The sequence below is a fragment of the Delphinus delphis genome, chromosome 21 (genome assembly GCF_949987515.2).
Source record: "Delphinus delphis chromosome 21, mDelDel1.2, whole genome shotgun sequence".
Classification (NCBI taxonomy): Eukaryota; Metazoa; Chordata; class Mammalia; order Artiodactyla; family Delphinidae; genus Delphinus; species Delphinus delphis.
Window position 1 is genome coordinate 17,890,565 of NC_082703.1, and position 24,107 is coordinate 17,914,671.

General features: G+C 38.1%; 1 protein-coding gene and 1 non-coding gene across 6 annotated transcripts in view; both read left to right on the forward strand.

Moving 5' to 3' along the window:
• The first annotated feature begins 223 nt into the window (after window positions 1-223).
• The window catches only part of MICU3 (mitochondrial calcium uptake family member 3), an 87,945-nt gene continuing 64,061 nt past the window's right edge, over window positions 224-24,107 (forward strand). For 4 of the 5 annotated variants that reach the window (XR_009517895.1, XM_060001314.2, XM_060001315.1 and 1 more), the window contains exon 1: window positions 224-617. Coding sequence is in view for 4 of the 5 variants with exons in the window: in XM_060001314.2 (XP_059857297.1) it covers window positions 231-617 (387 nt within the window). In the remaining variant the exon portion in view is untranslated. Of the gene's footprint in view, window positions 659-24,107 lie in introns of all 5 variants that reach the window. The other variant, XM_060001316.1, reaches the window with a different exon arrangement.
• Window positions 14,687-14,793, forward strand: LOC132417771 (U6 spliceosomal RNA). Its single transcript, XR_009517924.1, has one exon. It is a non-coding gene; the product is annotated as a U6 spliceosomal RNA (small nuclear RNA).

Below are 24,107 nucleotides of genomic sequence, written 5' to 3' on the forward strand. Positions count from 1 at the left end.
CGCGGGGCCGAGGAGCAGCCGGTTGCGCCCCCTCCTCCCCAGGCTCTCCCCAGCCAGAGACCCCCGGTTCCCCAGGTGAAGGCCGCCCGGAGGGGACCCCAGGCCGCGCAATCGTAGGGGCCGCTCTCGGACAGCAGCGAACCTCAGCGAACCAACTTCTCGCGAGGTTTCGGGTGCCGCTCCACTGCCTCGTCCGCCTCCTCCTAGCTCCGGTGCGGGCAGCTCCCGCGATGGCTGCGTTGCGGAGGCTTCTGCGGCCGCCGCCTCGGCTTCCGCCTCCGCCCTCGCCTCCCCATCCCTTCTCTGGGCCGTGCGGGCGGTCTGCGGGCATAGCTCCGGGCTCTCCCGGCCGGCCCTTCTGTCGGGAGGAGGAGGAGGGGGCTGTGGCTGAGGCGGCTTGGAGGCGGCGGCGGCGCTGGGGGGAGCTGAGCATAGCGGCCGCGGCCGGCGGGGGTCTGGTCGGCCTGGTGTGCTACCAGCTGTATGGGGACCCCAGGGCCGACTCCGCGCGGGCGCCGGCCCCCTGGCTCGCCTCCAAGAGCGCGGCCGCAGAGCCGGAGGAACCGCCCCGCGGCCGGGGGCTGCTTCCCATCCCGGTCGCCGCTGCCAAGGAGACGGTATGTGCGTGAGCACCTGCGCGCGCCCGGCCGGCCCGCAGGTGACTCTCGGGGTTAGGACCGCCAGGTACTACACCTGAGCGTTGGGAGGGACGGTGTGACAGCCGTGCAGGGCGCGCGTGAGACCGGACGTTGGGGGTTGTCGCAGTGTGACTCTGCGGCTACAGATCGGGACGTCCTGTGAGCGAGACCGAAATCTAATAGGCCAGGCAGCCCCGGGTCTGTTCACCCAGGTGTTGGGAAGACGTGCATGATGCATCACGTCAGGATCTTAAAGGTTGCTGCAGTCATCACCTATCTACCAAAACCCAAACCCACGACAAAATAAAACCAAAAAGCGACGCAGAAGAAGTCAAAGGCATGACAGGCAGAAAGTGGAGGGCCGCATATGTGAGAGAAAGGACACCCAGGCAGGGCCATGCAACAGCAAATGATGGAGGAGGTCCAGTGCAGTAGGAGCGCACTGAAGGAGGGTCTGAGGTCCCAGAAGCCTCGACACTATTGTATGGAAGTTTATTAGTCCCAAGAAAGGAAATGCCAAAACTGTATAGCCTCCTTATCATAGGTCAGAAAGAATGAAGATGTCACCAGATTGGAAAAGAAAAAAAAATTATTCAAAAAGGGTATATTTCTCTAATTTTTCCCCCCACTAAAGCCAGATATTAAGTAGGGACAGTGAGACGATGGAAAGTAGGGAACTGAATGAAGCTAACTCCTGCAGAGGAATTTCAGATGACAATGTTCAAGTCTCATTATGTAGTTGATAATATAAGGTAAAGGTGAGTGTAAGGCAAGAGTGAGTGAAGGGGCATGAAGTTTTTGTCTTATCAGTATATTTAATAGTCATGTATGACTAGGAAATCATCTAGGGAAATTTTTCTTGCAAGACAAGAAGAGTGTGAGGGGCTTAGATGACAGTACTTTGGAAAAGAGGTAGCTATTCTGTTTCTAACTTTAATGAGATTTATATACCCTTTATTCTTTGCCCAAATACGCAGTGGTGATCTGATGTAAGTGCATCAGTTCTTTTGGAGATTTTTGTTCTATTTAGGGCAGGGAATCTATTTTATCGACCTTCTAGCAGCAAATCACACATACATAGCATAAAGTATTTTTATACAATGAATACTTAAAATACTAGCAAATACCCTCAACCTTCATCCCCCAACCACACACACACACACACACACACACACACACACACACACACACACACACACACACACACACACATACACACACATATTAAGCTTGTGTCCTGATTGACCAAGTCAGAACTTTTAATCAACCATAGTTATCTGGGAACGGATTAGGATGGTAGTGAACGTTCAAATGGTATTTTCTTTTCTTCTTTTTTAAAATTAATTTTACTTTTAAAGTTGAGGGACAGTATCATGCAGTTTTTGAAAGACCATGCTCAGAAAGCTAGGACTCTGGCTCTACCACTTCCTAGATGTATCATTACTTAATCTCTCAATGCCTGTTTCCTCATCTGTAAATGAGGTTAATAGTGTCTTCCTCATAGCTTTATGAAGGTTAAATGAGTTAATATATTTAAAGGAGTTTGAATGGCACCCCTAGCAGGTAGTGAGCATTCAGTAAATTGGTTTTATTTTATTCATTTGTTTACCTATTTATTGTCTATTATTTATTTACTTACATTATTATTGCTTGGTGTTTATAAACATTGCTGTACATTGTTTTAAAAGTCAAATAATACTGAAATCATGTCTTACCCTTGCCAAGTCTCCAGTAGTACATCCTGATCATTATTCATTTTTGTATTTTACCTTTTCCCTCCCTGAAAACTTTTATAATCTTCTTTTTATCCCTGGCGTTTGAAAACTTCACAATAAGGAGCTTTGGTGTGGGCATTTTTTCATTTATTGTGCCTTATACTTGAGGGTCCTTTCAATATGGAGATTCACGTCTGAAAGTTCTCTATACTTTTCTTGTATTATTTCTTGGACAGTTTCTTCTCTATTTTCTTTTTTTGGAATCTCTATTAGTCCGAAGTTACACCTCCTGACAGATCCTAATTTAATTCAAATTTTAATCTTTCTTAAATTCTAACTTTTTAATCTTTTTGTTTGTTTTTATGAGAGATATCCTTGACTTTATCTTCCAGTCTTCCTATTAAATATTTTATTTCAGCTATCCTAATTTTTTAATTCAAAGAACTATTTTTGTGTTCTCTGATGTTCATGTGTTCATTGTATTTTGTTTTATGGCTGCTAAATTTCTCTTTTTATTATAAGGGTATTAATTATAGGGTTTTTAAAAATTGTCTTCTACCCCATGTATTGTGTGGTTTCTTCCAGGTTTTTGTTTTTGTTTTTAAATTCCTGTTTGATTTTCTAAGCTCTCACTTTCATTTTGGAGGTTTTCCTCACTTATCTGTGGTTGTTACCTATCTGTATTTGAGAGCCACTCAGAAGCTCTTCGTACATGGGCATGATTTTTCATTTGGGCTTTTCATTAGAGTGGCATCCAAATGTCAGTATTTTATAAGTCTTTTTCTCTGGTGTCATTGCACTTCTTCAAAGAATAGGTGAGGTGGGAGGAACAGTAATATTCTGGGTTCAGGCACAAGTGCACATATGTGTGAGAGCATATATGCTGGGGGAGTGTCCAGTGACGGACTTACGTATTGTTCTCTAACCCTCTCTTTTCATCCCCACCACTTACTCTCCCTCCACAGTAACTGTGTTCCCTGGGTCTTATCTTTTTTGAGGTCTGTGCTGAAAATCAGCTAACTTCCACTTGGTCTCCTCCTCCACAGTACCCAGGTAGTGTGTCTGCTCCCCTAGGTCAATTATCACTCCTCCAGCTCTTCAATTTTATAAAAATTTGATGAGTTCTCTTGAGTGTTTTAGTCTCCTCTCCTTTTTTCTTTTTTAGTTCTCGTATGTTTACACCTTTTGAAAGATTCATTTACTGGGATTTTAATGTGGTTAGGGGAGGAAGGGGTTCAAAGAAACTCATGAGGTCAATCTGCCATTTGTCAGAAATATTTCAAACCTGTGTTGCCTCCTCATTTATTATGCTTATTTGATTTCCCTGAAGTGGTAGCAGTGATTCCTTTTGATGTTTCAAACTATAGCTAAGAACCTTTGATTTATAAAGCCTCTTTTAAGCTGCATTTTATACTGAACATAAACCTAGCATATAAATTAACCTGTACGTGTTGTGAGAATAATATAACTGATGGAAATGAACAGCAGTAACCTACAGACATGCAGTTCTGTTACCGTAGCCTTGAAGATTTTTGTTTTAAAGGCATTGCCTCTGAACTTCCTCCAGAAGGCCTTCCCTGACTCTATAGATTTGTTAAAATACCCCTGCTTATCCTGTAGCCCCAGATGGTGACTTTTTGCAATTATTTGTTCATTGTCTTCTCTTCTTAGTCTTTTAAGCAGTGGCATTGTGTTTGTCTTGATCACATTTATGTCTTCATTGCCTGCTATGGAGCCTAGCCCTGGTAGGCACATAATAAATACTTGTCAAATGAATAAGCCCATGCTAAATATTTACATGGGACATAACACATTGAAAAGGCACAACCACATTCTGTGAGAGTTAACAGTTTCATATTTTGTTCAGCTAAAGTAGTTATTTATAGCATTAGAAATGGGAAGACATCAGTCAAGGTCAAAATTCCATGCTTCAGGAGACCAAATCATGTGACATTGTATTTATTTTAATTGTGCAAGTTTGGCTTGCCAAAATTTTTTCAGTAAATGTGGCCTTGAACTTTATTAATGTTATAGAGAGATGTTGACAAGATTCTGTTAAGAACCCTACAGTTTTAACCTTAAAGCATTATTGTTATTAGAGAAAAAATTTGGGTTCTAGAACTGCCTTTCTGGTTCAGGTTCAAAAATTTTTAAAGCTACTAGATTGATTAACATACTTTAATCCAGTATTTTACCTATTATGTGTAACGCATGATCTATTTTATGGTTTGATCATCTTAAGACTTCAATCAGTTTAGTTTTACTCTCAAGTGAAAAAGAGAGCAATACTTTTTATCTCTTTTGTATATTTCTATAATAATTGCCAATAATTATGCATTGTTTCTTTCACTGTATACCTTTTCTAACCTCTTTTTAAGGCAGCACGTTTTGAGACTTGAGGTAATGCTCATTCTTTCCCAGAATATTGAAGAATTTGCCAGATGTGTAAATGTAGAAGAGTCTTATGAGGGGAGTCACACAGTTGTGAAATTGGAGACAGGTTAATTCTGTGTAGAATAACCTTGTTGTATAGGAAGCTAAATTAGGTGATCCCCTCTTTTGGTTTCCTGGTAGAATCTGGTAGATTTATTTGTCACAGGGTAGCCAGGTAAGATGTTGTTGCCTCTTAGGTGAGAATGTTAGAGAGTATGGTTCTCCATATTCTTTAATTTAAAAAATACATGTCAAGCAGTTTTTTTTGTTTTGTTTTGTTTTTTGCCACGCCATGTGGCTTGTGGGATCTTAGTTCCCTGACCAGGGATTGAACCCAGGCCCTCGGCAGTGAGAGCACGGAGTCCTAACCGCTGAACCACCAGGGAATTCCCACGTCAAGCAGTTTTTAACAATAATATTTCTTTAGACAAGAGATAGTTATGGCTTTACTAGGAAAATGGCAGTGAAGCACTTGGAAGTTGCTGGACTGGAGAGAGATTCTGGAGGTAGGATCAACAGGATTGGTAGTTGATTGGATTTTAGGGATGAGGGAGATGGAAGAGTCTAGGATGATATTCAGGTTTTTGTCTTGAGTGGGTTGTGCAGTAATTCACTGAGACCAGGTCTTCAGGAACAAACAAACAAACAAACAGGTTAGGGGTAGTGGACATGGATGATGAGTTTTTAACTTGCACAGTGGATCAAGGTATCTTTGGACAGCTGAAGGGAAGTTTCCAGCTGGATACATAGGTCAGAAGCTCAGGAGAGAAATCTATATTATACATACAGATTTGGGAATCATCAAGTGTTAAAAGTCGTAAGAATGGATGATGTTGTTCAGAATATGTAGAACAAGAGAAAAGCACTTAAGGAGAGAGCCCTGGTGAGCATCAGCATTTTAAAAGACTGACAGAGAAATGGAACTCTGCAAAAAGCTGAGATCCAGACAGAATAAAGAAAGCCAGGAGAGTTGTGGAAGCCAACAAAAGACTGCACTTCAAATAAGAGTTATTCAGTTAGAGTGAACGCTACGAGAGGAGGTCAGCTAAGACGAGTAATGGGAAGTGTTCAACGGTTTTAGCAACGAGGAGGTCATGGGTGATCTTGGTGAGATCTTGAAGGTGAAAAGCACATTATAGTTGGCCAAGGTGAGAGTAAAGGTAAAGAAAAGCTGAGGTGGGCAAGGTGAAGCAAGTGTTGACAACTCTTTCATGAACTTGGCCATGAAGAGAAAAAGAGGGCAGTAGCTCAAAGGACTACTATTGTGGAATTGATTTTTTTCTTAATGAAAGACCCTTGAATATAATTTAATTGCTGATGGAAAGAAGAGGAACACTAAACCCACAGGAAATAGAGGATAATTGACTTGCCAAGGACCAAGGTGGAGATGGGAGCTGAAAGTTAAAGCACAGGGAAGAGTTTAATCTTGTATAATAGGAGATGCCATTTCCGGTGTGACAGGAGCAAGGGCTGGGAGGAGGCAGAGAGCATACATGTTTAGTGGGAAGCAGTCGAAGGAGTTCATGCCTGATGGCTTTTATTTTCTCTATGCAACAGAAGATGATGTCATCTTCTGGGAGCAAGATGGTAGAAATTTGTGGAGTCACCATGACAGAGATTTGGGGGAGAGTAGAGGATCGACATAGCCACTTAAAAAAACATAGAAAACCATGAAACCTTTTAATTTGCTCATGTTTAGTATTTGCAAGTTTAAATGTGAGTTTTTAAATGATAAAATGAGATTTTAACTTGCTTATGAAATGTAGAAGTTTTTCAATGAATATTTTTACCTGGTCACAACTTTTGCTGTTCTAATTCTTGTTTATGTTATCTCTTTTTTTGAGATGTATAAATGCTAGTAATATCATTTAACTAGTACTTTTTTACCCATGATGTAATGTTTAACTTACATAGGAAATGCACCTAACTTATAGTACACTCCAAATTTTATTCTTTTTCTTTAAACTTGATGGGCAAGTTTAAACTGGACAGTACTAATTCTCACTAATACTAATTCTGATTTCCTGTAAGTATGTGCCAAACACTGAGAATTTGAGCAAGTTTATTCTGTGTAGTGTAAACACACCCATGCTGGAGAAAAATGTGTTTTAAAAAATTGAACAAGTTTTATTTATGGCATTATGTAGCATTAAAGAAAACACCTAGTCATTTGTATACTAAGTAGGATTTTCTAGACATATTGTTTTCTTCACCTTCCTCTTTAAGTAACCCTTTACTCCTTTATCCTTTGATGTATTACTAGATTATATAAGCTAAGCAAAATATGGAACTTTAGTGCTGTACCATTTAATTGACTGGCATAGTGTTTGCTCATTACAGAATTATTTTTCCAAATTGGAAAAGTAGACTCCATCTACTTTTTGGGTTTTTTTTTTCCCATTCACTAGTTTGCCTTTTAACAATTTTAATACTCAACTCCATCTCTGGAATTTAGAATACAGAAAGTATATATAAAGGAATTTCAAATAATTCCATTTTTTTTTCCTGCTTTCTGATAAGGATGATATCTATCCAGTTGACACTCTAAGTATCGACTAGGTGAGAGATTTGGATTTTCCATTTCCCTGGAAGGAATATAATGGATTGTTCAAATTGCTTGCAGCAATTCAGAGTGAACACTTCCTAACCAGCCTCACATCGGGTCAGAAGGGCTCTTACAGGTTAGGTCCAATTTAAGCTAGCTCCAACCTGTTGAAATTGGTTCTATTCAGATAGGATCATCTAAACTTCTTCCCACCACTTTAACTTTATTCTTACTGATCTAAGGTGGAATGTGGTTTGTAATTCTCCATATACATACAAGCACATTCACTCTTGTCCCCAGGAGATTAAGAAAGCTTTTGAGACATTACTGTCATCAAGCTCAATGATGGAGTCCTAAGGACAGTAATAGAAAGCTTTTGGACTAAGGTTTGTGGTGATAGGAGATCAGTGTGACTCGAACTTTACCTCCTTTCTGCATTCGATCTTTGTTGTCATGTGGCTTCCTCCAGACTGCTTGCTATCCAAATAAATGTGTCACATCAGGATTTTATGTCCTCCTAGTAAAGAATACAGTCTTCGTAACCCTTTGGTCTAGTACTGTGCAGCTGTGCTATCACATATGCCTGTCATGCTCTCCTCTGATCTGCTAGCCCCGGTGATTACCTGATCACTGTAAAAGGTCAGGTAGGAGTGTTGATTCAAGTCTTTTATAACACAGACTTAATCGAAGTCAAGACATCCTATTTGGGGAGCAACGTTAAAAGTCTGTATTTCATACTTTGATCTAATAGTCTAAATTTTATTACTCAAAAGTACAAAAGTGCTATTGTGAACTAAGTATTTAATTATCAAAAATATTACACCTATACATCACCAAATAATTAAATCTAAAACTTATCCTGAATCACTATAGTAGTTATTTAAAATTTTTTATAAAACTGTAGGCAAGGAGGCAAACTTCTCAAGATTCCTGCCATTTGCTGGCAAATTATAGGAGAATAGCACTTGGTGTCTTTGGTCTTCTACCCACACCCCTCATCTAACAGAATTTGGAACATGGCTAAAGCCATAGATGAGGTTGAACATTGATCTTCAGTAGAATAGTGAAAACTGGGAGGATATGGAAAAGTGAACCAGAGTGGGATTATCAAAGTGTCAGGTTTATAAGGGCAGAAGTTGGGTTGTAGGCGTGTATTGTTTGATTAAAGGCTGATAGAGAAGTTCTAGAAACATGTCTTTTCTATATTTTGGTGATATGTTTCATTCAGGACTTTACTCCGATTCTCTTAGAATCTTACAGAGAAAGTGGCATTCTTAAATGTACTATATAATTCCAGTGTCTGCTGCTGTGCTTTCTTAATTGTAGGCGAGTACAGTGGCTCCCTGGGAAGTTTAATTCCTTTGGAAAAACAAGGTACTGGGGAACAGATGGGTCAGTTACCTAACTTAGAAAAAGTGGTGGAGACGCTGTGGTGTGACTACTGATTCACTCACAGCACCACATCCTAGTCCAAAGCAATTTGATCTTCACACAGTGTTTAGCTTCTGCGTGGGAAAATACAGATCTTCCTCCCTTGCCTTTCCCTCATGTCCTCCCTCTACAGTGATCTCTGCCCATTGCTGCTTATGATTGCCCTCTACAGCAGCTTTAAACTCAGGGATGAAAGTGATTATGGAAATAACACAGGCTGAAATAAGTAAAAGCAAAGTGCAATGAGGAGCAGTTGGCTTGGGGTCAGGAGAAATAAGTCAAAATGATGACTTTGCCTTTAGTCACCTGTGCCCTGTATAGCTGAGTCAGCAACCTTTAAGCTGGCTTTTCAGGAAGTCTCAAAAAACACTTTTATTTACATTTACTGGCCCAAACTTAGTCAAACGGCCCTATCTAGTTGCAACAAAGCTTGAAGAATGTGACCTTATTCTGTGTGCTATTGGGCCTAGCTAAACATCAGAGTTCTCTTTCTAAGGAAAAACGAGAGAATGAGCAATAGGTATATGTCGGTCTTTGTTAGTTGTGAAGTATATTGTGTTGGGAGAATGGCTTTTAAGTGAAATGAAAATGCTCGTAGATAAATTATGGGATGCTCATTTAATAAAATAAATGGTTTAGACCTCTGGTTTTATCCATACAGCATGCTGCATAATCTGTCCTAAAAATATTTGAAACATCTTTTTACATGCCATGCCATGCTTTTAAGAAATTAAAGGAAATTGCCTGCTGCAGGAATAAAGAGGAAACTAATAACTAGAACAGTGTGACCTGTGGCTTAAGTGGGGAGCAATGAGTCATTATTCATGGAATTCTAGGGATGTGGATTTTAATGCCTATGTGGGGACAAGACCTTGGGAAGTTGGAACTGAGGCACCACCTCCCTAAAGCCAGAGCCCTCATCAACAGAACGGACTAGAAGAAAACCATCCCTGGTCCTGCCAGTACAAGTTGATGACAGGGAGGCCTGACAATGTCTGTATGGGCTCTAAGTGGAAAAAAGGACTCTCCTGGGCTTCCCTGGTGGTGCAGTGATTAAGAGTCCACCTGCCGATGCAGGGGACACGGGTTCATGCCCCGGTCCGGGAAGATCCCACATGCCGCGGAGCGGCTGGGCCCGTGAGCCATGGCTGCTGAGCCTGCGCATCTGGAGCCTGTGCTCCGCAACGGGAGAGGCCACAACAGTGAGAGGCCCGCGTACCGCAAAAAAAAAAAAGGACTCTCCTGAGAATGTATAAAAATGGTCCCACACTCCCTCAAATGGGTTTAGAGTTAGAACTTCTATTACCCATGCCGAGAAAAAGCTGTTGTAGCTGGCAGAAAGAAACGCAAAACTTCTTTGGAGGGAAATGCCCTGAACACTGGCCACATGGACATCCTACAGAGAAGGTCTCCAAGAGGGTAAGCTCATAATCCAAAGTACAAAGTATATTAAGTTCTATGAAAGAGAGTCAGCAAACTGAGTGATTAGTTTGTGATGGGAATAAACTGCCGAAACTCAGTAATATTCCATGGTTTTTAAAACTTGTTTATCCTTTTCAATATTAATTTCTACAAGTGAAAAATTGATTCATTACTTTAAAAATTTTATACCTTTTGTTAGTGCTTCTATTGTACTCTCTTTTCAGAATTAATTGTTACCATTTGGAAATATTTGTTTCTAGTCTTTTTCAGAGATTTAAAACTTACTAAGTATGCTGTCTTTTTTAATAGCAGTGTTGAAGAACATTGGCTTTCAATAGAGTTTCTCTTCATTTTTTCAAACTTAGTGATCTTAGCAATAGAAACAGTTGTTAGCAGAGTTATGGTTAAGAGTGTGGTCTGCAGAGTCAGAATACCTAGATTTGAATCTCCGCTCTTTCACTGAGGAACCTTGCCAAAACTAAATAATTTTACATGCTTCATTTTCCTCATTTGTAAAGTAGGGATAGTAATAGTACCTACATTATAGGATTATTAAGGGGGGTTAAAATGGCCAGGCACATCGGAAGTTCTTGTAGGTGTTAGCTTTTTGTGTGTGTGTGTGTGTGTGTGTGTGTGTGGCTAAATAGGGGCTTTGTGTATGCATAGCAGCAGAGTTACTGTGCCACTTGTCAGATTATCGCCTCAGCTCCAGATCTACCTTTCCTTGCCCTGCTTGTGATGCTGCTGCTGGAAATTGCAAACACTTCTTTGCCAGGAGATTATGACAGGGACACTGCAGGCAGAGGAGGCTTCTGGCTCTGGCTCCGGCGTGCCTCTCTTCTGCTTGTTCCTGAGGCAGCACTGGGACGCCCCATGACACTCATCTTCAGGCTCTCCTGTATCAGTCAGGGGCCAGTCAGAAACAGAAGCAGTTAAGGTTTAATATAAAGAATTATTAACTATTTACAAGGGATTAGCTACTAAGAAGGAATCAAAATTAAAAGGAATACCCTAGGGCTGAGGGAGAGTACCCAAGGAAGGAACAAAGTTGGAAGGCAGTGGCCTCCCTAGGTTGGGATTCAGGCCTCATTGGAAGAGGTGTGTTCACCTCTAGAGCTTTTCCAAGTTGCTGGGCTGAGGCTGGCAGATAGAGAACCAGAAGCTGGGACTGGCAACCTGGAAGCCTCCTGCTGGGGTGCCATTGGACCAGTGCTGGCAGACAGGGAACCATGGACCGGAACTGGCCTGCAGGAGACACCGCCCCCGCCCCCCGCCCCCCAAGCTGGGATGCAGCAGGCCAAGGCTAGTTGGCGGGTGGGGAATCTCAAGTTGGGACTAGCAAGCAGGAAGCCCCCCCACTGGGGTATAGGTAGGTCAAGGAGACTGACACTGATCTTATTTAATGTTTTTTGTTTGGTTGTTTATAAATGATCCAAAAGAGAGGGGACATGGTTAAATCTCCAAATATTCAAGTTCTTCCAGAGAGTAAATTGCCAACTTAATGGGGATGACCTACAAGAACATTTTTAAGGCCTATATAAGTGAGTAGAGAAAAAGGGCAGATGGGTTGCTCTGTGGCTGGTGTTCTGGAATGAATGTTTTGTGTCTCCCCAAAATTCATATGCTGGAGCCCTACCCCACAGAGTGGCTGTATTAGGAAATTGGGCCTCCAAGGAAGTAATTAAGGTTAAATGAGGTCATAAGAGTGGGATCCTGATCTGATAGGATTAGCGTCCTTACAAGAAGAGACGCCAGACAGCTTGCCCTCTCTTTCTTTCTGTGCCCACACACTGAGGAAAGGCCATGTGGGGACATAGAAAGAATGTGGCAATCTACAACCCAGAAAGAGGGCTCACACCGTGACCATGCTGGCACCTTGATCTTGAACATCTAGTTTCCAGAACAGTGACAAAATAAATTCTGTCACTTAAGCCATCCAGTCTATGATACTTTGTTTTAGCAGCAGGTAAGTTCACGGTGATTCATTTAGGGAAAAATAGTCCAAACTATTAATGGTATGTTGTGTTTGTTTCTTTCAGTTGTAATCTAGAAAAACTATTTTGGAGTGATTATGTAGCCAGGCCTAGAAGACAGTGGCTCAGTGCATAGCTAAAGGTTTTGTCATTACGGGTCAGCCATCACTCTCAAGAAATAAATAGAATACCACCTACTGTATAATCTAGGAGTTTGGAGCTGAGCCAGGAAGATTGAGAGAAAGGGAGTAGCGTGTGAGGCAGATGAGAGCCACAAGGAAATGCCAGGCAACTGGAATAGTTTTGTCACCATGGACGTATTTAGAGAACTCCCAATTTATAGTGACACAGAGGTACTGAGCTGCCACATTCTCTGTGTGGAGCTGAGGTGCCAACGACTGATTAATAGAGAGGATTAATAGAGAGGATAATAGATTAATAGAGAGGATACTCTTCATAAACTGATTCTATTGACCAGGGGAGAAGGAAGTGTGCTCATTTAGTTTTCATTTAATGTTTACAGTTCATGGAGTTAGTATTTATTTGTCCATTTTACAGTGAAAATGCTAAAGTTCAGAAATCTCTTTTCCCCAAGTGTACCTAATTAGGAAGTGTTGAAGCTGGCATTTGAACCTAGGCCTGAAGGATTGTAAAATCCAGGCACTTTCATTTCAGTGTACCAAGTTGTGTAACGTGGAAGAACACTGGGTTGGGTATCCTAACACCTGAGTTCTGGTCCCAGACTCATTTGCTGTCTGTGTGGTCCTGATGAAGTCCTCTCTAGCCTCTAGACTAAGCTAACCCTTTTGTAAAAATGAGTTAATATATGTTCTGTTTGCTTTTTTAAAAAATAATACACCATTCCACAACTTTTTCTGTCTATGCATATATGTGTATATATGTGTGTATGTATGTGTATGTATTGATATGTACACATATATATGTGTATGTTTCTTTGAAGAATGAACTTTTTAATGGTCACAGACTACTCCATTGATGTGCCATAATTTATTTAACCATTGTCCTGCTGATGGGAATTTTGATTGTTTCTATTTTTTTCACTGTTAGAAGCAGTGCTGCAGTGAATATCCAGGGTTCTTTGTAGATGCAAATGTTAAATTGCTGGGTCCATAGCTATTATATTTTAATAGGCACTGTCAAATTGTTCTTCAAAATGGTTACACTAAGATATACTTTTACCAGCAATAAGAAATGGGCTTCCAATGTTCCCCTTCACTTAATATTGTTAAGTTTAATTGTTTTCCCAATTTGAGTGTGAAAAATGATTTATCATGATTATTATAATTTCCATTTCTATGGTTACTAGTGAGGTAGAGAATTTTTTGTTTGTTTATAGTTTCCTAGGAATTGCCCATTAATATCCTTTGCCAACTTTTATTTTTTTATTGACTGATTTCTAGGATATGTCAAAATATTAAATCCTGTTCCTACTTTATAGGTCACAAATATTTTTCTCACCTCAGTCCTTTTTAAAATATATTTTACAGTCCTGTAAACTTAAACACATATATCATTTCCTTTTTAACACAAATGTGACCATACTGTACATATTGTTCTTGCCTTTTATACTGATATTTATCTGAGATATTAATATATTTATTATAGGTCTCTTTATTCTGATCTTATATTTGGATGCTCTTCCAAACTATGGATATGCCATAATTTATGTTTAATGTTGTTTCTTTCATTTTCAGTTCTTTTTCAAAATCAGACTTGATAGAGGTTTGTCTATTTTATTAAGTCTTTTCAAATACCACTATTTTGTGTTTACTGATTTATTGGGGGGGCTGTTATTTATTTCTGCTTTTATCTTTATTGTCTGTTTCCTTCTGTTTTTGTCAAATTTATCTTATCCTCTTTTTTCACTTCTTGAGTTGAATACATAGTTCATTTATTTTAAATTCTTAATTGTTCTTTAGTAAATACATGTAAGGATATGAATTTTCCTGTGTCAGTAATGACTTTGACCAAATTATACAGGTGGCTATTTGTAAGTTCCTAAGTGTCATTTATTTTCAAAAGACTTGTAATCCCAGTTTTTATTTCTTTTTTAATCCAATAATTGTTTACTTAATGGTGTATCTTAAATTTTCCAAAGTGGCCTTTTTTCTGTCAGTCTTTTGCTGTTAAATTTTAACATTTTTCCATATGCAGCAGGGAATAAGCCTTGAATTAGTTTGTTTTTTAAAGTGGAGTATATCCAACTTTTAAAAAGACAATAGACAATAATACTATAATGCATAACTATGTATGTACTACCAGCTTAAAAAATAAACTATCAACATATATACCTTCCCCCATCATAATCCTCTCTTCCCCAAAGAGGTAACCACTGTTCCAAGTCTGATTTTTATCATTCCCATGTAAGTTTTCATAGTTTTATTACAAATGGATGTATCTCTGAATAATATACACTTATTTTGCAATTTAAAAAATTTTACATAAACAGTACCTATCTTTTTATAATTTATATTTTTAAGATAACGTTTAAGAAATTTATCCATTTTGGTGCTTGCTTCGGCAGCACATATACTAAAACTGGAACGATACAGAGAAGATTAGCATGGTCCCTGCACAAGGATGACACACAAATTCATGAAGCGTTCCATATTTTTTTTAAATAAAAAAAAAGAAATTTATCCATTTTGACATATGACTTCTAGTTAATTTATTTTCACTCCTGAATAATACTCTACTATATGAATATTTCATTATACCTGTATTATAACTTTAACATTTTAATCTTATTGATGTTTTAGTGATGACTAATAAATGGTCAGTTTATATATTCTCTGTTTATTAAAATCAAGGTTAATAAGCACCTTCTTTGTTTTGTTACTCAGATACTTTTTCTTACTTAGTTTTTCCACTTGACCTATCCATTTCTAGTAGAGAAGTGTTGATATCTCAGCCATGATTGTGAGTTAAATTGCATTCTTTTAACCGTTTTTTCATTCTATTATTTTAAGCTGTTTTGTTTGTGTGTGTAATATCCTCTTGGTGAATTTTTCTTTGTCCTATTGAATGCTTTTGGTTCTTAATTCCATGTATTTTCAAACATTCTGGGTAATGTTTGACTCTTATAAGGAACATTCATAGCTTTTTAAAAAACACAATATGAGACTTGCTCATTTTTAATGAAGGAGTCTAACCCAATCATATTTATTGTAATTATGGACTTGTATACATTCATTTTTGCTGTATTATGTGAGTGATCTTTTTTCCTTTATCACCTGACATTAGATTGGTCCTTTTCTCCTTATCATTTTTCTTCCTCTAGTGGTTTGAAAGTTATACATCCTATTTCTGATCTTCAAGTGGTTACATGTAACTTTAACAAAAAATATATATATATTAATATATACATCTGAAACTTGAGGACATAAATCAGTATCAGAAAATTTACCATTCCTAAAAAGATGCATCCTTGAACATGTTTTACTGTATCGCCTTCCCCACCCCACAGTTTCTGAGGTCAGCTACACTGCTAATACCAGATAATTATTGATTTTTTAATATTATGCTTTAATTTTTAAGGGAATCATTAACAGTTACAATAAGTTTTACATCCACATTCACTCATTAATTTATTTAGCAAGTATTTGAGAGCTTGCTACAAGCCAGAAACTCTTCTAGGCACTGGGGAAATAGAAGTGTACCACTTAAACAAAAATTCCTGCCTGCATGGAATTTATATTATTGCAGAAGGCTGGAGATAGAAATTTTGGATTTGTCAGTATATTTATAGTATGTAAAGGCTAGATGAGATGATTAAGGGAGTAATTATAGATTCAAAAAGAGAGGAGGTCCAAGGACTGGCCCTAGGACTGGCCCTAGGGCAGTACAAACAGAAGTACCAGGAAGGAACTGCCAGGGGAATAGGAGGAAAATGAGTACCTGGTGGACTTGGACATTACGAAAAATTATTTCAAGGAAAAGAGAGTTATCAACTGGGTCAGACTTTGTAAGATGAAAACTGAGAATTGACCTCTGGATTTAGCAACACGGAGGTCATCAGTGACCTTGACAAGCAGCGTTAGTGGAGTGGCGGAGGGGAGACCTGCTGAAGCGGAGGAAACCAGAGACAGGAAATGCTGGCAGCTTTCCAGTAGCCCTGCTGTGAAGAGCTGGAGAGAAGTGGTGGGGAGGGGGATGGTGGCTCAGTGCAGAAGTGGGAGCGGAAGCTTTCCAGGACGAGAGAAATGTGCATGCGCTGAAGGGAAGGACTCAGCGGAAGAGGGGAAAGTAGTGAGGTAGGAAGGGCAAGGGAGATTACTGCAGGAGCAGAGCCCTTGAATAGGCAGAAGAGGTGAGATATACACATTAAACCACTGTGATTACTGCCTCCTTAGAGATACTTTCACTTACCATCCTATCAAATAATGAGATGATATATGTGAAAGTACTTTGTAAACTTGTAAAGAACCCTGTAATGTAAGCTAACATAACAATACAAGTGGAGACTTTAAAACAAATGGTCACTTTTTATTTTTTCCAATTTGATTGCAGCCAGGGAAGTGCTTATAGACTGGTCTTCAGCTGTGTGTATTTCCACATAGACACATTTACTAAGCATCAAAACATTTCACCTAGAGGGCTTTGGGATTTTCTCACACTGAGAATTTGATGTTTAACCTTTTGACCACCCAAAAAGCAAAGAAAATGTTACCGCTTTTATCTTCTTAGAAGCTTTTAAATAAGCCTGAAGCCATATGAGAAAGCCAAGTGTAATACTTCCATGAACATCTTTTTAGCTAGAATAAAAATAGATGTGAATAGAATCTCATGCACATCTCATATGACTCTTGCCCAGAAAATATAAAGATCTAAATTCAAATGTCATTTGCTCTTTAATGTTTTATAAAAATGTTGGTACAGTTGCCAGTATCAGGTAGTGCCTAATAACCAAATGTTCAACCTCCTACATGAAATTAAATACATGTTTTAATCATTCTTTACTTTAAAAAATTAGTATTGATTTAATAAAAAAAAATTTTTTAAATAAACTACTAAGGATGAGTAATCAAAATAATTTTGCTTAATACAAATGGTTTTATTTTTCCTTCTTCCATTCTTTATTCTCCTGTCTCTGTTTCTCAGCTGCTCAAAGGTAATGCATTATATGGTGTTTAGATAATTGATATAATTGTTTCGAGTTACCTCTTTAGGGTATTATCAGCTTGTAGGCATCAGTTTCTCTAATTGTCAAGTAGTGAATCCTTTATCTGGCATTTAATCTTGCCTCCCTGGGAAAACCAGACCTTACCACAAAGTAAATTTTCGAATTGCTAACCTGAAGTAACATGAGACTGTGCCTTGGCAGTGAACCTTTGCTTTCTGTTATTCATGGGAAAGATAATGATATAGTCTGTTGCCTGAAGGCCCTAGTTTTACTACCTTAAGAAATAACATCTAAGTACTAGTTGCAAAGGTCTGAGTTTTGAAATTCCAGAGAAAATAATTGCATTGAGACAATATTTTTTATTTTGGGGCGGAAGATGTGGTAATTAAAAATGTAAGTTTTATCATTTGTACCATTTCTTAAGCTGCTTATCTTATGGCAGCATGACTTAGAGGATCCACAGTTACCTGAAAATGATCATTACTTATTTTTATGACTAAATTATGAATGTTATTTTACAGGTGTGTTTGAAAATTTTATTTCCATGTATATGTTCAATTTTTGTAAGTAACACAACTGAGATTAAAGATCTAGAATGTAGAATGTTTTGCAGTTTCTCAGTAAAACAGAAGACAGCATTTTCTAGAACTAGAAGGAAAATTCCCTAAACATTTTTAGCAAACTTGAAAAGAATGTTAAGCAATTCCCATAAAATAATTTCCTAAAAAGTGTAAAATGCAATTTTCTAGAAGCTGTAAAATGAAAAGTCAATTTTGAAAAAAGTTTTTTTTTAGTTTTTATACAATTTTTAATGGTTACACTCCATTTACAGTTATTGCAAAATACTGGCTCTATTCCCTGTGCTGTATAATACATCCTCGTAGCCTGTCTTACACCCAATAGTTTGTACCTCCCACTCCCCGACCTCTATGTTGCCACTCCCCGACCTCTATGTTGCCCCTCCCCTCGCTCTCCCTACTGGTAACCACTAGTTTGTTCTCTACATCTGTGAGACTGCTTCTTTTTTGTTATATTCACTAGTTTGTTGTATTTTTTGGATTCCACATGTAAGTGATATCTTACAGTGTTTATCTTTGTCTGACTTATTTCACTTAGTATAATGCCCTCCAATTCCATCCATGTTGCTGCAAATGGCAAAACTTCATACTTTTTTATGGTTGACTAGTATTCCAGTGTGTGTGTGTGTGTGTGTGTATACCACATCTTCTTTATCCATTCCTTTGTCAATGGATACTTAGGTTGCTTCCATGTCTTGGCAATTGTAAATAATGCTGCTATGGGCATTGGGGTGCATGTATCCTTTCAAATTAGTATTTTTGGTTTCGGGGGTTTTTTTGTTTGGTTTTTTTTTTTTTTTTTTTGGTATATAGTCAAGAGTGGAATTGCTGGGTCATATGGTAATTCTATTTTTTGTTTTTTAAGAAACTTTCATACTATTTTCCACAGTGGCTGCACCAATATACATTCCTACCAACAGTGTACGAGGATTCCCTTTCCTCTACGTTCTTGCCAACATTTATTATATGTTTTCTTTTTGATGATAGCCATTGTGACAGGTGTGAAGTGATATCTCATTGTGGTTTTGATTTGCATTTCCCTGATGCTTAGCAATGTTGAACATTTTTTCATGTGCCTGTTGACCATCTGCATTTCTTCTTTGGAAAACTGTCTATTCAATTCTTCTGCCCATTTTTTATTTGGGTTGTTTGATTTTTTGATGTTGAGTTGTATGAGCTATTTATATGTGTTGGATATTAATCCCTTTGGTCATATCATTTGCAAATATTTTCTCCCATTCAGTAGGTGGTCTTTTCATTTTGTCAGTGGTTTCCTTTGCTGTGAAAAAGCCTTTAAGTTTAATTAGGTCCCATTTGTTTATTTTTGCTTTTATTTCCTTTACTTTAGGAGAGGGACCCAAAAAATACTGCTGCAATTTATGTCAGAGTGTTCTGCCTATGCTTTCCTCTAGGAGTTTTATAGTATCCAGTCTTATATTTAGGTCTTTAATCCATTTTGACTTTATTTTTGTATATGGTGTTAGAGAATATTCTAATTTGATTCTTTTATGGTAGCTGTCAAGTTTCCCCAGTACCAATTATTAAAGAGACTGTCTTTTCTCCATTGTATATTCTTGCCTCCTTTGTTGTAGATTAACTGACCATAAGTGTGTGGGTTTATTTCTGGGCTCTCTGTCCTGTTCCATTGATCTTGTGCCAGTACCATACTGTTTTGAATACTGTAGTTTTGTAGTGTAGTCTGATGTCAGGAAGCCTGAATTCTCCAGCTCTGTTCTTTTTTCTCAAGGTTGCTTTGGCTGTTCAGGTTCTTTTGTGTTCCCATACAAATTTTAATATTATTTGTTCTAGTTCTTTGAAAAATGCCATTGGTATTTTGATAGGGATTGCATTGAATGTGTAGATTGCCTTGGGTAGTATAGTGATTTTAACAATATTGATTCTTCCAGTCCAAGAACATGGTATATCTTTCCCTCTATTTGTGTTGTCTTCAGTTTCTTTCATCAGAATCTTATAGTTTTCAGAGTAGAGGTCTTTTGCCTCCTTAGGTATGTTTATTGCTAGGTGTTTTATTCTTTTAGATGTAATGGTAAATGGGATTGTTTTCCTTAATTTCTGTTTCTGATACTTCATTATTAGTATATAGATATGCAACAGATTTCTGTATATTAATTTTGTATCCTGCAACTTTTCCAAATTCATTGATGAGCTCTGGTAGTTTTCTGCTGGTGTCTTTAGGATTTTCTATGTATAGTATCATGTCATCTGCAAACAGTGCCAGTTTTACTTCTTCCTTTCTAATTTGGATTCCTTTTATTTCTTTTTCTTCATTGATTGCTGTGGCTAGGACTTCCAAAACCATGTTGAATAAAAGTTGCAAGAGTGGGCATCCTGATCTTAGAGGAAATGCTCTCAGCTTTTCACCATTGAGTATAATGTTAGCTGTGGGTTTGTCATATATAGGCCTTATTATGTTGAGGTATGTTCCCTCTATGCCCACTTTCTGGAGATTTTTTTTTTTTTGGTACGTGGGCCTCTCACTGTTGTGGCTTCTCCCGTTGAGGAGCACAGGCTCCGGATGCGCAGGCTCAGCGGCCATGGCTCACGGGCCTAGCCGCTCTGCAGCATGTGGGATCCTCCCGGACCAGGGCACGAACCCGTGTCCCCTGCATCGGCAGGCGGACCCTCAACCACTGCGCCACCAGGGAAGCCCCTGGAGAGTTTTTATCATAAATGGATGTTGAATTTTATCAGAAGCTTTTTCTGCATCTATTGAGATGATTATATGGTTTTTACTCTTCAATTTGTTAATATGGTGTATCACATTGATTGATTTGTGAGTATGGAAAAATCCTTGCATCCCTGGAATAAATCCCACTTGATCATGATGTGTGATCCTTTTAATGGATTGTTAGATTCAGTTTGCTAGTATTTTGTTGAGGATTTTTGCATCTATGTTCATCAATGATATTGGCCTGCAGTTTTCTTCTCTGTGATATCTTTGTCTGGTTTTGGTATCAGGGTGATGCTGCCCTCATAAAATCTGTTCAGAAGTGTTCCTTCCTTTGCAATTTCCTGGAAGCAGTAAAATGAAAAGCAAATTTAAAGTCTCTTCTACCTCTAGATTTCTATGATTTCATTTTTCTGTTGTGTTACCTTAAGCTTACAAATAAGATAATTTATGTGCCAACTCTGGGATCCATTCCGGGTAGTTGTCAGTAGCAGTTGTGCGACATCTTTTTGATATAAAAAATTCCATTTTCCCAAAAAAATATGCCACATCTAAAAATATTGCACTGATACCTTAACTTAAACTTACAATGTCTGTATTTTTCCTGTTCTGTGAAAAATGGTTCTATAAAAAATTTTAACATATCTAATTAGAATATGCCCACTAGAAGCCAAGAAATCATAATTGTATTATATTTAATAGTAATATTTGGAGAGGGCAGACAGCAGAAGCAAGAAGAACTACAGTCCTGCAGCCCGTGGAACAAAAAACACATTCACAGAAAGACAGACAAGATGAAAAGGCAGAGGGCTATGTACCAGATGAAGGAACAAGATAAAACCCCAGAAAAACAACAAAATGAAGTGGAGATAGGCAACCTTCCAGAAAAAGAATTCATAATAATGATAGTGAAGGTGATCCAGGACCTGGGAAATAGAATGGAGGCAAAGATCAAGAAGATGCAAGAAATGTTTAACAAAGACCTAGAAGAATTAAAGAACAAACAAACAGAGATGAACAATACAATAACTGAAATGAAAACTCCACTAGAAGGAATCAATAGCAGAATAACTGAGACAGAAGAACGAGTAAGTGACCTGGAAGACAGAATGGTGGAATTCACTGCTGCGGAACAGAATAAAGAAAAAAGAACGAAAAGAAATGAAGACAGCCTAAGAGACCTCTGGGGCAAAATTAAATGCAACAACATTTGCATTATAGGAGTCCCAGAAGGAGAAGAGACAGAGAAAGGACCTGAGAAAATATTGGAAGAGATTATAGTCAAAAACTTCCCTAACGTGGAAAATGAAATAGCCACCCAAGTCCAGGAAGCACAGAGAGTCCCATACAGGATAAACCCAAGGAGAAACATGCCGAGACACATGGTAATCAACTTGGCAAAAATTAAAGACAAAGAAAAATTGTTGAATGCAGCAAGGGAAAATGACAAATAACATACAAGGGAACTCCCATAAGGTTAACAGCTGATTTCTCAGCAGAAACTCTACAAGCCAGAAGGGAGTGGCATGATATACTTAAAGTGATGAAAGGGAAGAACCTACAACCAAGATTACTCTACCCAGCAAGGATCTCATTCAGATTCGATGGAGAAATCAAAAGCTTTATAGAAAAGCAAAAGTGAAGAGAATTCAGTACCACCAAACCAGCTCTACAACAAATGCTAAAGGAACTTCTTTAAGTGGGAAACACAAGAGAAGAAAAGGACCTACAAAAACAAACCCAAAACAATTCAGAAAATGGTCATAGGAATATGCATATTGATAGTTACCTTAAACGTGAATGGATTAAATGCTCCAGCCAAAAGACACAGGCTTGCAGAATGGATACAAAAACAAGACCCATATATATGCTGTCTACAAGAGACCCACTTCAGATATAGGGACACATACAGACTGAAAATGAGGGGAAAAAGATATTCCATGCAAATAGAAATCAAAAGAAATCTGGAGTAGCAATACTCATATCAGATAAAATAGACTTTAAAATAATGTTACAAGAGACAAGGAAGGACACTACATAATGATAAGAAGATATAACAATTATGTGTGCACCCAGCATAGGAGCACCTCAATACATAAGGCAACTGCTAACAGCTATAAAAGAGGACATCGACAGTAACACAATAATAGTGGGGGACTTTAACACCTCACTTACACCAATGGACAGATCATCCAAAATGAAAATAAATAAGGAAACAGAAGCTTTAAGTAACACAATAGACCAGATAGATTTAATTGATATATATAGGACATTCCACCCCAAAATAGCAGATTACACTTTATTCTCAAGTGAGCATGGAACATTCTCCAGGATAGATCACATCTTGAGTCACAAATCAAGCCTCAGTAAATTTAAGAAAATTGAAATCATATCAAGCATATTTTCTGACCACAACGCTATGAGATTAGAAATGAATTACAAGGAAAATAATGTAATAAACACAAACACATGGAGGCTAAACAATACGTTACTAAATAACCAAGAGATCACTGAAGAAATCTAAGAGGAAATCAAAAAATACCTAGAGACAAATGACAATGAAAACACGACGATCCAAAATGTATGGGATGCAGCAAAAGCAGTTCTAAGAGGGAAGTTTATAGCTATACAAGCCTACCTCAAGAAACAAGAAAAATCTCAAACAATCTAACCTTACACCTAAAGGAACTAGAGAAACAAGAAGAAACAAAACCAAAAGTTATCAGAAGGAGAGAAATCATAAAGATCAGAGCAGAAATAAATGAAATACAAACAAAGAAAACAATAGCAAAGATCAATAAAACTAAAAGCTGGTTCTTAGAGAAGATAAAAAAATTGATAAACCATTAGCCACTCATCAAGAAAAAGAGGGAGAGGACTCAAATCAATAAAATTAGAAATGAAAAAGAAGTTACAACAGACACCGCAGAAATACAAAGCATCCTAAGAGACTACTACAAGCAACTCTATGCCAATAAAATAGACAACCTGGAAGAAATGGACAAATTCTTAGAAAGGTATAACCTTCCAAGACTGAACCAGGAAGAAATAGAAAATATGAACAGACCAATCACAAGTAATAAAATTGAAACTGTGATTAGAAATCTTCCAACAAACAAATGTCCAGGACCAGATGGCTTCACAGGTGAATTCTATCAAACATTTAGAGACTAGCTAACACCCATCCTTCTTAAACTCTTCCAAAAAATTGCAGAGGAAGGGACACTCCCAAACTCATTCTATGAGGCCACCATCACCCTGATACCAAAACCAGACAAAGATACTACAAAAAAAGAAAATTACAGACCAATATCACTGATGAATATAGATGCAAAAATCCTCAACAGAATTCTAGGAAACAGAGTCCAACAACACATTAAAAGGATCATACCATGATAAAGTGGGATTTATCCCAGGAATACAAGGATTCTTCAATATGCACAACTCAATTAATGGGATACACCATATTAACAAATTGAAGAAGAAAAACCATATGATCATCTTAATAGATGCCGAAAAAGCTTTTGACAAAATTTAACA